General features: G+C 65.9%; 1 protein-coding gene across 6 annotated transcripts in view; it reads right to left on the reverse strand.

Moving 5' to 3' along the window:
- The window catches only part of Ncor2 (nuclear receptor corepressor 2), a 105,734-nt gene that overhangs the window by 39,333 nt on the left and 52,105 nt on the right, over positions 1–14,296 (reverse strand). For 5 of the 6 annotated variants that reach the window (XM_078039358.1, XM_078039355.1, XM_078039357.1 and 2 more), the window contains exons 15-17: positions 11,694–11,845; positions 10,345–10,517; positions 8,539–8,601 (exon numbers count right to left, since the gene is read on the reverse strand). In XM_078039358.1, the coding sequence (XP_077895484.1) occupies positions 8,539–8,601; positions 10,345–10,517; positions 11,694–11,845 (388 nt within the window). The remainder of the gene's footprint in view (positions 1–8,538; positions 8,602–10,344; positions 10,518–11,693; positions 11,846–14,296) is intronic. The other variant, XM_078039359.1, reaches the window with a different exon arrangement.

Genomic DNA, 14,296 nt, shown 5'->3' on the forward strand with positions numbered 1-14,296 from the left:
GCCTCCCAGACCACCTGGTGTGAGGAAGGCCCAGGAACCTGCAGACCCCGGCCACAGCAGTCCCTGCTCTCCCTAGTTTGGGCCACAGCTACACCTGCCCCTCCTGCCCTGGAGGCTACCAACCTCAACCTCAGCAGAAACACGGAGGCTGCACTCAGAGGCCTGGCCGCCCACCTGCCCAACCTGTGTTCCTGCTCCGAAGCCAGCGGGGTGACCGCCCTGGCCCAAGCAGCCCTGCAGCTAAGGCTGGCCACCTTCCCAGGACTGACGAGATAGAAGGGGGTCTCTGAGCCCCAGGGCCACAAGGGTCAGGACTATGACAAGAGACCCTGCAGGCAGGCTTTAGGCCACCTGGCTCCAGTCATTCAAGCTGCCCTACAGGGGCGGGGCCAGGGTTCCCTCCACCTCCCACCCGCTCATTCCTTCAGGCCTGCGCTCCCACACGGCGGCAGCACAAACCCAACTGACCACCCCTGGAGGCCGAGTGGGCCTTCTGTGACCAAGCCCTCCAGGGACTTGGTGAGTCCCCTTCTTCCTGTCCAGGCTGTGGCCATGTTCCCACCCCTAGGACGGAGAGCTGGGGCTCAGGGGGTCAGCCACCTCACCGAGCTCACGGCACAGGCCACAGGGCAGAGGAGGTGTGGGGCCCGCTTCCTGCTCTGCTGGCCTCTGGGCCTGTGGGTGGGGGTGGCGCTGGACAGGCCACCTGCTTGCCTGCAGCGGCCACAGCAGCCACGTGGCCCCACACCAGCTCCTCAGGGTTCCTCAAGGACAGGCGGGGGGGCCGGGGCGTGGGATCAAGTGTAACTCGGCCCCTGACCTTTCCTGCTGCCCGCGCCAGCAGCAGCTGCGGCCCCAGAACCAGCGGACGGGACTTGCGTTTATTTATATTTCCCAGCCGGAGCCGGAGTCCAGGCAAACAGGCCGGCCAAGGAGGACCGCGGGCCTGGAACCCAGGGGCGGGGGCACGTCTCCCATCTGGGCCTGCGGGGATGGGCGGGTGGGCGGGGAGACCCCAGGGAGGCCGACATTTCCAAACTCCACAGACAAACAAGGAGGTGGCCGGAGCCGCTCCACGCACTCCACCAATGGGTGGGGGCACCAGGGGCGGGGGCTGCCTCCCTGAGACCTGCTGCCCCAGACCCTGGACGGGCCTGCGCCCCTGTGCCTCTGTGGGGAGGACTGGCCAGGGCCTCTGGGGCATGGACTTCCCGGGGCTTGCTTGGGGCCCCAGCCAATGTCCAAGCACAGGGGGCAGCGTCTCAGGCTCCCGCCACAGAGCCAGCCCGAGCACCTGGGGACATCCGCAGAGCATGCCCGGCAACAGCCGCCAGCCCTCCCTGCAGACCCAGGGGCCCCTCCCTCCAGGGGTCCCTGCTGGACGAGGCTCCATGTCCTCCTGCCACCCCCAACTGCCCTCTCCTGAGAGCCTCAAAAAGGTCCTTGTCCCAGGGCACCCGCAGTCCCCAGCCCCTCCCCGGGGCCACTCACTCACATCCTCTTATCCGCGTCTCCCCCTCGGCCAAGTTTTCCGGAAACATCCGGCTGGGAGGATGCTCCAGGGAACCGGGCTGGGAGCTGGCGGCCACGGAGCTGTGGCTGCTCTGCTCCTCGCGGCTCAGCCTCGGCGGCCAGGAGGGGAGGGGTGGGCGGGCGGAGGCCGCTCAGAGGGCGGGCGGCAGCAGCCCAGGGCTCCCAGGAGCGGCCACCTCCGACAGTGAGGAGCTGAGAGAGCCTTGTCCGCGGGGGAGGGGGACGAGGTGCCGTCACTTGTGCGTGCAGGGTGCCCCTGTGCCAGGCGTCACCAGGGTGCAGCGACAACTGCTCCTCTAGGCACCCACATGCCCGGGGAGGACACAGCCAGGGACACCAGTCAGAAGTCCCCGACACTCAAGCTGGAGAAAACCTCCACCCTGGGCAGCCTGCTGCCTGCTCCCTCTGCTCCTCCTGCTGCCCGACCCAGCGAGCCGCGTCAGGACTGAATGTGACCTCCAGACAAGGCTGGCTGGCTGGCGGGCGGCGGGCGGGGGTGCGTGGCAGAGGTCCAGGCCCAGGAGGGGCGGGCCCACTTGGCACAGCCCCTCCTCTCCCCGTCCTGGCGTCAGCCGCGGTGAGAACAGACAGGGCTCCAGAGAGGCAGCGCTCTCCCAGGCAGACTGGGAGCACTCGCTTCTCCTGCTGCCCCCCCCCCGCCAGTTCCACCTGCTGTCTGCCCCCCACCTGCCCTGCTACTGGGCCACTCAGGCCCTCCAAGGGGGCAACGAGTGGGCAGGGGATGGCTTTGTGTTCCAGGAGGAAGCTCGGGGTTTGAGGAGCCTCTAGCTGTTTGGGGTGGGGCAGTTCTGGGGTCTCCTACGGGCCCTGCTGCCTAAGGGTCTAGGGCCACAGCTGCCTCTCCAGTCCTCTGAGACCTGGAGGACCAGGTCAGCCCATGCACGGGGACACCTGCTGAACAGCCCCCGGTGGCTCCGGGAGGCTGAACGGCTGAACTTTGGAGTGAGATCCAGGTCAGCGCCACCTCTGTGCCTCGGTCATCGACCTGCCCTGCTCCCTCGCCTCAGCTGTGCCACCCTGCCACAGAAGCCAAGGCAGAGGGTCCCTGGGGCTGCCCTGTACCTGCCCGCGCCAGGCAGAGGCAACCAGCAGGTCCCAGTGGGACCAGGCCCATCCTGCCGAGCCACACCATCCACACCATGTGGCTTGGGAGGCCACCACCGTGTCACTCTTCCCATGAGGACCGCAGACTTTGGGGAGGGCGGCCAGAGGCCTCCAGGGCCCAGGACAGGCAGGACAGGCACCGGCCTTGGTTTTGGCTCAGGGCACCACCAGCAGTCCCGGGGCAGTCACACCTGCTGGGGGTGGGGACCGGCATTCTCTCAGAACCACGGGGGACGGCCCCCTCAGGGCCTCCCCTCAGTTGAAGTATCTTGGTGGCATCTGTCCCCCCTGAAATGGGCTCTTCTGTTCCATGCTCACGGTGGCTGTTTGGACACGCAGGAGGCACTAGGCAAAGAACTACAAGGTGCCAGGCACCCGAGCCTGAGCCTGGGGCAGCTGGCACCCCGGGGCCCTCTGCTCCTGGCCTGGGAAGTTAGGCTGGCAGGGCACCAGGAGGGTCCCGCTGCAGAAGCCACTCCGCCCCGCGGCACGGTCTGGATTCCCCAGCTCCACTTCTAATTTCTAAGGAAGGCGTTTCACTTTGAAGAGTCGGGAACTAGGAAGTGAAATCACCCAGACAGGAAGTGAGCAGGGCCCGAGTCCAGCCGCCTGAAGAGGGGGTGGGGGTGCGGGTGAGGGGCGCCCTTCTGCAGGGGTCCACAGCGGCGGGGGGCAGGGATCACCGGCCACAGGGACAGCTTCCTTGCCCACCCAGGGCCTGGGACTAGCTGACCTCCAAGAACCTCGACCGCTGCCCGCCCCGGTGAGGCAGTCCCCAGGGCTTGACGCCAGCCTCCTCCCCTGGAAACCAGCGCAGACCCTAGTCCAGGGCTCTCCCCAGAGTCCAGCCCCGAGGGGCAGCAGGGCACAAGGGGCACGGCCCCACCCCCGCCTGCCTGAGAAGCTCATCTGAAAACCCAGCAGCTCTGCCTTAGAGGAGACCCCACGGGGGGGGGGGGGGCAGCAACACCAGCAGGGACAGAGCCCCGGGGACCCAGAACAGGCCCAGGCCCACCTCTGCTAGTCCTGAGGTCCACACCCCACCCTGCCACCCACCTCCCCTCTGGCCTGCCCCCTCCTCGATGGCCTCAGGGTCCCCAAGGCCACCACTTCCAGGACATCAGGAAGGACACAATCATTAAAATGCAAAGAGGCCTCCTGGCCCGACCTTGTTGGCTCTGCCTGGAGAACCCCAGGCTGCCCTTCCAAGGACAGGAGGCAGTGATGGGGACCCAGGGGACCCAGGGGACCCGACCACAGGGCCAGGCATCTCCTCCGAGGCCCCAGCTTGGGCTCTGCTGCATCACAGCATAGTGGTCAGGGCACACAGCATGCAGTCACCACTGCACAGGGGCACAGCTCTGGCCCTGCCACGCAGGGACCGACCTGGACACTGACACGTCCACCCCAGCACAGCAAGGGTGCCTGGCTGCAGGATCTCGACCCCTCCTCAGCCCAGACAAGTATCCCCAGGTGTGGCCCAGGCTGACACACTCCGGCCCAGCAGCTGACCTGCATCGGTCCCTCCCAGTGCCTCGGTCCCCAGCCCTGCCCATCGGCCTGGGTCACTTTCCCCCCAGACCAGCCTGCCTGTGTGTGAATGGACATGTCGCCCCCCACGTGCGAGCCACAGCACGAGCCCCAGCTGCCCAGGCCACAGGAGGTCGGCCTGGCGGGGTCTGTCCTCAGGGACAGCATGAGCCTCTGACCCAGTGCTGGTGGCCGGGTAGGACTCATGTCCAGGGCTATCCACAAGGTCCCGTCTCCCCTCAACTCCATCCACCATGAGAGCCCTCAGGAGGGCTGAGGCCAGCGGGCTCTTCCCCCACGGCCTGGAGGCCAGGGAGGGGCAGGGCAAGGGCGGGGCCCACTCCCGCTCTGGGGGACTTGTGAGGCTCCCCACCCTCCACAACAGGAGGAGCAGCGGGCTGGCCAGGCCTCTAGCACCACAGGGCCACACTCCAGGCCAGGCTGGCTCTCCCAGGGGAACCAGAGTCCTGCATCCTAGCAGCAGGGGCCAGCTCCTCCCACCCAGCGTGGCACTGGGCCCAGGGCAGGTGGCCCTAACCTCATGTACACACCAGTGACCGTGGCCCCCAGGGCCTCCCATGCTCTCACAACAGCCCAACTCCACCAGTGACCCTGGCACCTCATCCTCGGGCTTCCGCAGCTCTCACCTGCACACGGCAGGCCCTCTGCTGGGCCACCCTCCCTCTCTCCTTACCTGGTAACTGTGCACTGGACTAAGTCCTCAGTCCTCAGGCCAACCATGCTTTAGAGGGCCTGGGTCCCAATCCCAGCCCCAGGACTCCACAGCCGTGATAGCAGGTCACCTCTCGGAACACCACTGCCGCATGCAGGTGAAGGAACGCCTCAGCAGCCGCCTCCAAGCACGCGGGAAGACGCGCCTCCCCCAGCCCCAGCACCCAGCATCTGGGCAGCGCTACCTGGGGCTGTGGGGTCCACCCTGGCGCTTACCCTGGGGAGCCTTCCCTGGCCTTGGACGCCTCAGTGGTCCCCGTACACCTGCTGGGCAGGCACTCGCCCCAGCTGCCCCAAGGTGCGGTCCCTGTCAGGGCCGGACCCAGAGGGGCGGAGCGGGAGCTCGGACCCAAGAAGGACGCTCTGCGGTCTGCACACGGGGCCGTGGGTGCCACCCAAGCACCTGCTGCATACAGAGGACTGAGCGCACTTGGCTCGGGCCAGGACGCGAGTGGCGGGGACCTCAGTGCGCCTAAGGCACCCCTGCCCCAGCTCCTCAGCTAGCACCCCAGCCCCGGAGCAGCCATGCTGGGCTGGCACATCCCCATCCTGCCCACCCAGAACCTGTGAGCCCGATTCAGGTAAGCGGCTTCTGCCAAGGTGGCCAAGACAAGGTCGTCCCTACAGGGAGGCACCCGGGCACAGAGACACCGGGAGAGGCACGTGCCACGGGCAGCGGTCACCCCAAGGGTGGAGAGACAAGGCAGGCCCCTCTGGGGCTCCAGCAGGAATGGGCCCTCTGACACTTGATCTTGGACTTCTGGCCTCCTGTAGGTTCGAGATCACCCAGCCAAGATGAAGAAACAGGCACAGAAAAGTCAGCTAACTGGGCTGAGGTCACACAGCCTGGAGGTCTAGAGGCTGAGATGACTCTTCTCCTGCAGCTCACCCCTGAGGCCAGGCTAGGAATCTTTCCAGATGCTTTGGCAAACTCTGTGGTCCCAAACCTGGGGACACACAGTTGCTGGGCTCCTGGGCTTCCTGACGGGTGGGGACTGGCTTCCACCCCAGTGCCCTGGCTCCACGTGGATGCCATCTGCCTTGGGTACAGCTGGCTCTTGGGTCCTTCTCCCTCTGGGTTTCCGAGGGCCAGGCCAGGGCTCCGGGACACGCCCAGCCACCACACCCCACTGAAGAGAAGGGACCCCTGCCAGCACCTGGCTCCCCACCCCCACTTGGAACAGATGGCCGAGAACAGCCACCCAGCCGTGATTGTGCAGATCGCTGTGATTCCCGGCAGCTGGGCACACTGGCGCTCCAGCATCATCATAAATGTCACTGAGCAGGTCCCACGCACAGGGACCCAGGGCCCTCGCTGCGTCTCTGCAGGCAGGACCCGGGATGAGCTCACCAGGCTGCAGACCCAACCTTGAGACGGCCAGGGCACCCAGGCCTCGCGGTGACTCATCCCCGCCACCCTCCCGCCTCCAGGTCTGCCCTCCTGAGAACCAGAAGGCGGCCACCTCCTGGTGTCCAGGCAACGGCGGTGGGCTGCGGTGAGGACAGAGACGCGCACATAGGACCCAAGAGGCCGTGGGCCGTCCATGCGGAGACCCCCACGCGTGCAGCTGGGGTAGTCCCATGGCCAACAGGTCGAGATCCCAGGACACACTGGTGGTCAGTAGCCGTGGGCCCTTCACCAGAACACAGGAGCCCCCAGGGACGGTTCCCCACCCCCACAGAGGAGCCGACGAATGAGCACATGCGGCCCATTCCATGGACACCTCGCAGTGGACTTGAGGACACCAAAGACCCCGACTCGGCTAGAGCAAGGCTCTCAACAGCAGGTCCCAGGGGCCCAGAGCCATTAGCCCGGGGGCGTGGCCCGTTCGGGTGGCTAATGGGCATGGAACTTGTCTGGAGAGAGAAGGCTCTGGACTGGGGGAGGGCTTTGCTCAAAGCCACCGCAGGCTTCATTCCAGCCACTGCCATGAGCATGTGTCCCCCACCAGAACTCAGTGCAAAGGACTGGCCTGCTCAGGACCGGCAACGGGAGCCGCCAGGTGGACATAAAGACTGACATGGTAGCCCTAGCAGCCCAGACAGCACCTCGATCCTCAAGAGGACGCAGGGCAGAGCCAGGGGTCCCGGGTTTCTCCTCTGAGCCCACCTCTGGGAAGAGAGGCTGGTGCCCAGAAGGCCCCCGAAGGGAAGGGCAGCGGTCCAGGAGTGTGGGGGCTGGAGGGTCCTCTCAGCTCTGTGGCCCCACTGGGCAGTTTCAGCCCTGGCCTCTCAGCAGCTGTGCCAAGGTGTTAGGTGAGGGCGGGACCAGACAGCCGCACCCAGGCTGCTCCTGGGCACCAGCCCTCCCAGAGGCCACCTGCTGCACCGCGAGCCGAGACCCGCACCTCCTGCAGACGAGAGCCCCAGCCTGGCAGAGCCTGTGGACAAGAGCCGGCGGCCAAGGCTGCCCATCCCCGAGCACCAGCTCCAAGCCTCGGAGCAGCCCTTAGCCTCCGCTCCTGTCCCTGTTTATGATGTGGGACAAGGACAGGGCCACCTCCAGGTCAGGGGCAGGTAAATGATAGCCACCAGGCAAAGTGGGGAATGGGGCACTGCCAGCCACCTTAGCACCCGGGAGCAGGGGGAAGGGCAGGGAGTGAGGAGGACAACAGACCTGCCCAGCAGCCTGGACACCCCTCCCACCCACAGACACCTACACCTGGACACCCGTCACCCACAGACACCCAGACACCAGGACACCTATACCAAGACACAAGGACACCTACACCGGACACCCCCGTCACCCACAGACACCAGGCCACCCACACCTGGACACCAGGACACCCCATTACCCACAGACACCGGCACGCCTCTCCTATTCACAGACACCTGGACGCCTACACCCAGACCCCCATCCCCCCACGGAAGCCCGGACACCAGACCCACTCAGATGCGCAAGTCAAAGCCCAGAGACCGGCCACAGCCTGTGAGTGGGGCTCAGTGCCAGGCTCGGGCCATGGGACTGGCACCAGGGAGGCGAGCACCTGCCACCCAGCCTACCCTGGGGGCTGCACAGGTGGGCACTGGGCCCAAGAGGTGGACGGCCTAGATCCATCCTGAACATCACAGGTCACCAGCAAGCTGGGATGGCATCCGCCCCACAACACCCTGGCCATGCCAGATCTCAGTCCCATTTCCAGCTCTTCAGTGTGGGCCATCCCCACCTGTCCCTGACGTGTAGGTGGCCCCGTCCTCTCCAGGACTCGCCCTTGGGATCAGGGACAGGGGCCTGGCACATATTTCCAGACGGGAGCACCTGTGCGCCCAGGAGGGGTCTCCTGAGCTCCGCACTGGAGCTGGCCATGCCCATGGAGACCAAAAGCCCTGTAAATGTCACTGGCCCATGACCCTGGTGGCCTCTAGCGAGCTCTGACCCCCTGGATAGCCCAGGTCTGCGCTGCCCTGTCCGCAGAGAGCACAGAAGCAGTGCTGCCCGTGACACAGCTGGCCATGTGCTCCTGGCTGGGTCTCCACGTCACATGGGGTCACTCAGACCCTTTCTCTCTAGAGGGCGAGGGGCTCAGAGGGGCAGCAGCCCCCACCCCGGCCCTGGGCCAGGCCACGGGCGCCAAGCCCCCCACACACACACACACAAGTGCCAGGGCTGCAGCCCACCTTTCTTGGCTGTCTCCATCTCCTCCTCGGTCCAGCGCGAGCTCTCGTTCATCTCCATAGAAGCTGTGGAGGAAGGCAAAGCGGTCAGCAGGTGTCCTGGAGGCCCTGCCCTGCTACCCGAAGCCTAGACTCCCTCTCCTCTGAGTCCAGGAAGGGGCCTCAACGGTCACCTCCCTCTCTGACCCCCACGGAGAAGCTGCACTTCAGGTGGCCCTTCCCAGCCGGCACCCGCTGCAGCTCCCGACTCTCAAGCCACACACAGGGCAGGACCTGGGCTGAGTGGAGCCACAGACCTCTACTCACAGCCTCCACTCACAGCCTCCACTCAGTGTGCCACACTGGGACAACTGAAACCACTCCCTTCACCGGTGGGAAAACTGGAGTGGCCTTGGCTATGCTGGCCTTCCCTGCCTGTACTCTGCCAGAACACGGTGGCCCCTGGGGATGGCCTGAGGCAGGGGAACAGGGTGGGCCTAGGTGGCAGCTCCCAGGGCCCGGCTTGCACTCGGGCTGGACTGTGCCCTGCTCCTGGGCTCTGCTATTCCCAGGGCCGGCCTCAGGATGCCCGCAGCCCGCTCCCACTGGGACCTAAGGTCCTCACAGGCATGACCACCCCGGGTCAAGGACTCTGGTCCTGGAGAGTGGTCATGTTCTCCCAGGACAAGCCCGGCTCCTGGCGTGTGAGGGGACAGACTTCGCCTTGGGCTGGGGCAGAGGTGGCCGCTCATCTGTTGTGACCTTTTCTGAGCCCCTCCTTGCTCCCTGAGACGTGAGCCCAGCCGTCCCTCCTAGCTGCCCTGAGGGATGCCCACTCCTGGACTCAGCAACAGAGGGTGGCCCACAAAGGCTGGCAGGGGAGACCAGTCTCAGCAGAGGTCATGTGGCCAGTGACCTCGATCTGGAGAGGCCACCCCAGCAGCCTCCCTGGAGCCCAGGGTCCCCGAGGCAGGCAGACAAGCCGGAGCCAGACTGGGCTGCAGTGGAGGCTGTCTCCACCGCGGGCCTCCAGGCACACTGTCACAGGGTGGCAGTGGGCAAACATCCAGGAAGCAGGTAGACCTGCGGCTGCTGTGCCCACCTCAGACCCCAGCTACCTCTGTGACTTCAAGAGGCCACAGCCTGCCCAGCCTCGGGCAGCCCCTGTACAAAGCAGGTCCAAACTAGCTTCCTGGAGCCCCCGGAAGAGCCTGGTAGGGCAGACTCCAGGAAGCCTGGAGGCCGAGCCTCTCCCCACTGGCCCACGCCAGGAAGGAGCCCTGGACAGAGGCCGGGCTTCACCTGGTCCCCACAGGGCTGGCCCCAAACACCAAAGGGGAACCGAGGGGACAGACACGCACCTGCTGCCCCCTGTGGCGGACTTGGGAACTGCCACTCAGGCCTGGTCTCTGGCTGCCTGCTGAGCAGTGAGGGCCCTTCCTTTAGCTCAGGAGGGGAGGTGGGAGCTCAGGGGCCTGCCAGGGCGGAGGCCAGGCTGCGGAGGGGTCAAGCCCAAGACCAGAAAGGGACGGCAACTAGTCACCCTTCAGCTGCTGCCAGGATGTGGACCAGGCCACACGGCAGAGCTGACCCAGGGAACCGTCCTCCAGCGTCACACAGGGGACACCCCGAGGCCCTCACCCCAGCACCCTCCGCATTCTGCCCACGCGACACATCAGTTACCCTCGCCCCAGAGTGAGAGGCGGCACAGAGGACACGAGGCCCTGGGGCTGAAGAGCTTGCCCCAGGACACACAGCAAGTCCAGCGGATAACGCTGGGACCTGAACTCTGGCTACCAGGACGCGGCCGCCCACCCACCCGGCCCTCACCCAGCTCGGCGCTCTGCTGGGGGGTGGCCGCCTCCTCGTGGCTGGCCTCGTTGGCCATTGAGCGGGTGATGCGCCCTTTGCGGCGGCCCTGGCTGTTGGCAGTTTTGCGGCCTTTGGAGGCCACGGCCTCCTTCTCATCGTTGTCCTCCCCAGAGGTGTCCTCGGTCTTCTCCCTAAAGGCCAAGAGGAGACACAGGAGTGGCTTGGGGAACACGGAGTCACAGGGCGGCTGGAGGAGCCAGGCTGGACTCTCCGCGGGCAGCAGAGGGGGAGGCTGGGGTGGGCTCTGCAGCGCCACCTGTGGGAGGCCAGCCTGGCAGGTGATTTGAGTTACCTCTCTGGCTGGGCGAGAGGCGATTAGGCACAGCTGGGTCAGAGCTTTCCCCACCCTTCTCATCAGGTCCGAGGGCTTGTCCACACAGAGGTGTGTCTGGCCACTGCCCCGAAGGCCCAATCGGCGCCCCTGACCATGGGATGCTGCCCCCCTTAACCTTCATTGGATGGGATTTTCCCTGGAATTTTTTGTTCCTCAATAAAAGTCCACTCCCTGGTGTGCTCTCTCTCTCTCTCTGGTCTCCTCAGTAAACCTGGCTACCACAGTAGGTGGCTGGAGACTGGAGCTGGGAGGAGCCGTCCTGGAGCTGGTTTAAAGGTAATTAGAGTCTTGTCTCTTTAATTTAAAACTCCCTAGCGTTTTCTCACGACTTGAACCTTCTTTCATGAACCCAGCGCAGGCCACAGGCTAGAGCCACCCACGCTCATGGATTGCCCAGCGGTCAACCTGGGCACTTGCTACATGGCCTGGTGCCCACCTGGGAGAGCACTGTCCAGCCACCACACCCCACTCTCCTGTATTGAAGGGACAGGGGGGTCCTGCAGGTTTTACACAGGCCTGGCCTGGTGCAGGGGCCTCAACCTGAGCTGGACGCCCTTGGGGCTGGCTCAGGAAGGTGACTGTGCAGGTTGACCACCGTGCCTGCCATTCGTCTTCCTGGACAGCCTGGCTGGGTGGCATGGGAGGCCGGGGAGGCCAGCCAGATGTTCCCTGAAGCCACGGTCCTGGTGCCTGGCGCCCGGCTGCCCCCTCGCCAGTTGGCTGACTTCCTGCGCCCCTGGCAGGTGGGGAAGTGTCAGGCCCGGCAGGCTGTGCCTGGATGCAGCCCAGCCTGACACCGCTGTCTCCAGGGGAGCGCGCCAGCCACCCCCAAACCCGGCTCCCCAGACCTTCCCCCAAGGAGACTGGGAGCAGGTGGAGGACAGGAGGGTGGGAGGGTGCGCGGGTGAGCAGGGCGAGGGGAGAACCGCCGCCTCCCCAAGGGTCCTGAGTGCACAGGGCCAGGCAGCCTTACTTGACCAGCTCCTCCCTGTCGGTCTCCACGTCCGGCTTCTCCTCCTCCTTCTCCGCCTCCTTCTCCTTCTCCTTCTCCTCTTTCTCCTCCTGGCTGCTGCGGGGCATCTGCTGCTGCTGCTGTTGCTGCTGTTGCTGCTGCTGCTGCTGCTGCTAAGGCCCAGGGAGGACGGGTGGAAGAGCAGGGTGAGGCAGGTGCTCCTGCACACCTGAACCCCACCGGTGGGTATGCAGTGGGCAGGGACAGGGGCAGCCAGCAGTGGCTGGGGGCCACTGGGCACCACTGGCATGCAGGGGAGGGAGGACCAGGCTCAGGGCCCTGCAGGGGAGGTGTGGGAAGCACTGGCCGGGGCACCCTGCCTCCTATGCCCAGTGCCTGTGTGACCCTCGGTGAGAGTATTGACCTCTCTGTGCTCTGGTTTCTCCCTAACGGTGAGAACCACGCAAGAGGGCCTCGACCAGGGGCTGGAGGCCCGAGCCAGAGGCCCCTTACGAAGCACCAAGGACGGCATCTGGCATCCAGAGTTAGGGGGGCACAAGGCACCCACCTGAGGGAGACCTGGGACCCACCCGACACCGAACCCCGCCCGCCAGGAGCTCAGGCCACCTCTACCCCGGAATCCAGGTCTGTAACACAGGAAGGTGGGGGACACCCCCTTCTCTAGAATCTCCCGAAGCCCTGGGCCTGTGTGAGGCAGTGGCCGCTGAGCCCGGGCTGCGGCGCTCCCTCCTGCGTGGGGTCAGGGAACAGGCCGCTTCACAAGGCGGGTCCAAGGGGCTTGGGGAGGCCAACCTCCTCACTGGGGACTACAGCTTCCAACTTTGGTGTCACTCGCATCGCTAGTGCTGGCCTGCTGACCTGCCCTCCAGATAGGAACTGAGGGCTTCCTCCCGCACCCTGCCCCCGCCCTCGCCCTGCCTGGTTCCTGAGGGCCACCCTGGCTCTCCTCAGTCACCAGAGGACTCCCTGCAGGTAGTCACCTCGCCAGGCCCTCCCCCACCGAGAGCCAAGTGGGAAGGGCTGTGTGCCCCAGGCTCCTGACGTCAGGCTGACATCGTCACACCGGGTTCCCAACCAGGGAGAGACCAGGGGAGGGTCTTGGGCCTGCCCCCTGCCTGTCGACGCGCAGGCTGCACAGGCTCCCAGGGCGATGCCCAGCAGGCAGCACCTCCGCTGCAGCTGTTCCTGCAGGCAGGGGCCAGGATGGTGGCCCTGCTAACTCCGCAGCATGCCCTGGCTACGGGTGCCTGAGGTGGGCAGGGGGAACGGGGTGGAGAGGGGGTGAGACCCAGGGGGCCGCCTCGCAGGGCCACTTCTGCTCTCGGCTCCCTGAACACCGGCACCCAGCACCCAGAGTCAGAGGCACGTCACGGAAGCCTGGCCACTCAAGGCCGTCCTCAGCTGTGTCCCCCTCCAGAAGCTCTTCCCTCTGACCCTCCCAGAGGGGGCAGGGGCCACATGGCCCTCAGATCACCCCGATGCATCTGCCCACTGTCCCCTAGGCCACACAGATGGGGCTCACTGACACCTCGGGGCTTCAGCCATGGGCCTGACACAGCGGATGTCCTCCCCACACAGCCAACTAAGTCTCACCTGGTGGCCCAGGATGTGTGACCCACGGACCCCAAGCCCCGGCTGGGTCTCCCCTCACCACGCTGGCCAGGACGTGAGGCATCCCTGTGACCCCTCTCTGCCGTCCACCCCTGGAGGCTCTGCTGGGCCCTGCCAGGCCTGCTGTCACCAACCACTGGAGGCCAGGAGGACTCCTCCACCTCAGTCTATTTCACAGAAGAGGAAACTGAGGCAGCGGGAGGGTGGGCACTAAGCTGGCCACCAGCAGGGCCAGGGCTCACAGCAGGTCCACGTGCCGCCCCCCACCCTGTGTCCCCATAGCTGCTCACAGGGAGAATGGCTAGGCAGGCCTGGTCTGAGGATAGGCCCTCCAGGGCCTGACCATGGGCCTTGGGCCTGGCGGTCACCTGGAGGCCTGCTCCCCACTCCCACGGACCCAGGCGGCCCCGGAGACCCCACCACAGTCCCTGCGAGGTGCAGGTGGGCGCTGCTGGCTCTAGCCCCCGGGCCTGAGGCTCTACCCATGGGACCACAGATGCGCACTGCTGGACGCAGGGGCAAGCTGCAGAGTCGGCCGCCCGGGCACACCCCACACCAAGAGCACCAGGGTCCCCAGCTGGGTAGCAACCTTTATTGGTTCCAATTCCCAGGCCATCCCAAGGGCACCCAAACTTGGGAGCTGCGACTCGAGTCCAGGGTGGACACATGTCCTCTAGAAGGACCAGGCAGGGAGAAACTCGGCCCACGGCTGGGGGGACCTGGCCGCACCTGCCCAGCCCTGCTCTCCAGCCTTCAGGCAGCTGGCCCCTCAGCAAAAGTGGGTGGGGGGACAAACTGCTGGGCACCAGTCTCGCCCCCTACGAGCCCCGAGAAGAGGCAGATTCCCAGGAGGACGGGGCTATGACCACTGCTGGTCCTCGGACCACACTGAGGGTCAAGGACTTCAGGGTACGCTTCTCAGGGCACACAAGGGACCCTTGCCGGGGCAGCCCTGCCACCCAGGGGAGCCTGTACCCCAGCATAAGTGACCC

The sequence above is a fragment of the Ictidomys tridecemlineatus genome, chromosome 2, assembly GCF_052094955.1.
Source record: "Ictidomys tridecemlineatus isolate mIctTri1 chromosome 2, mIctTri1.hap1, whole genome shotgun sequence".
Lineage (NCBI taxonomy): Eukaryota > Metazoa > Chordata > Mammalia > Rodentia > Sciuridae > Ictidomys > Ictidomys tridecemlineatus.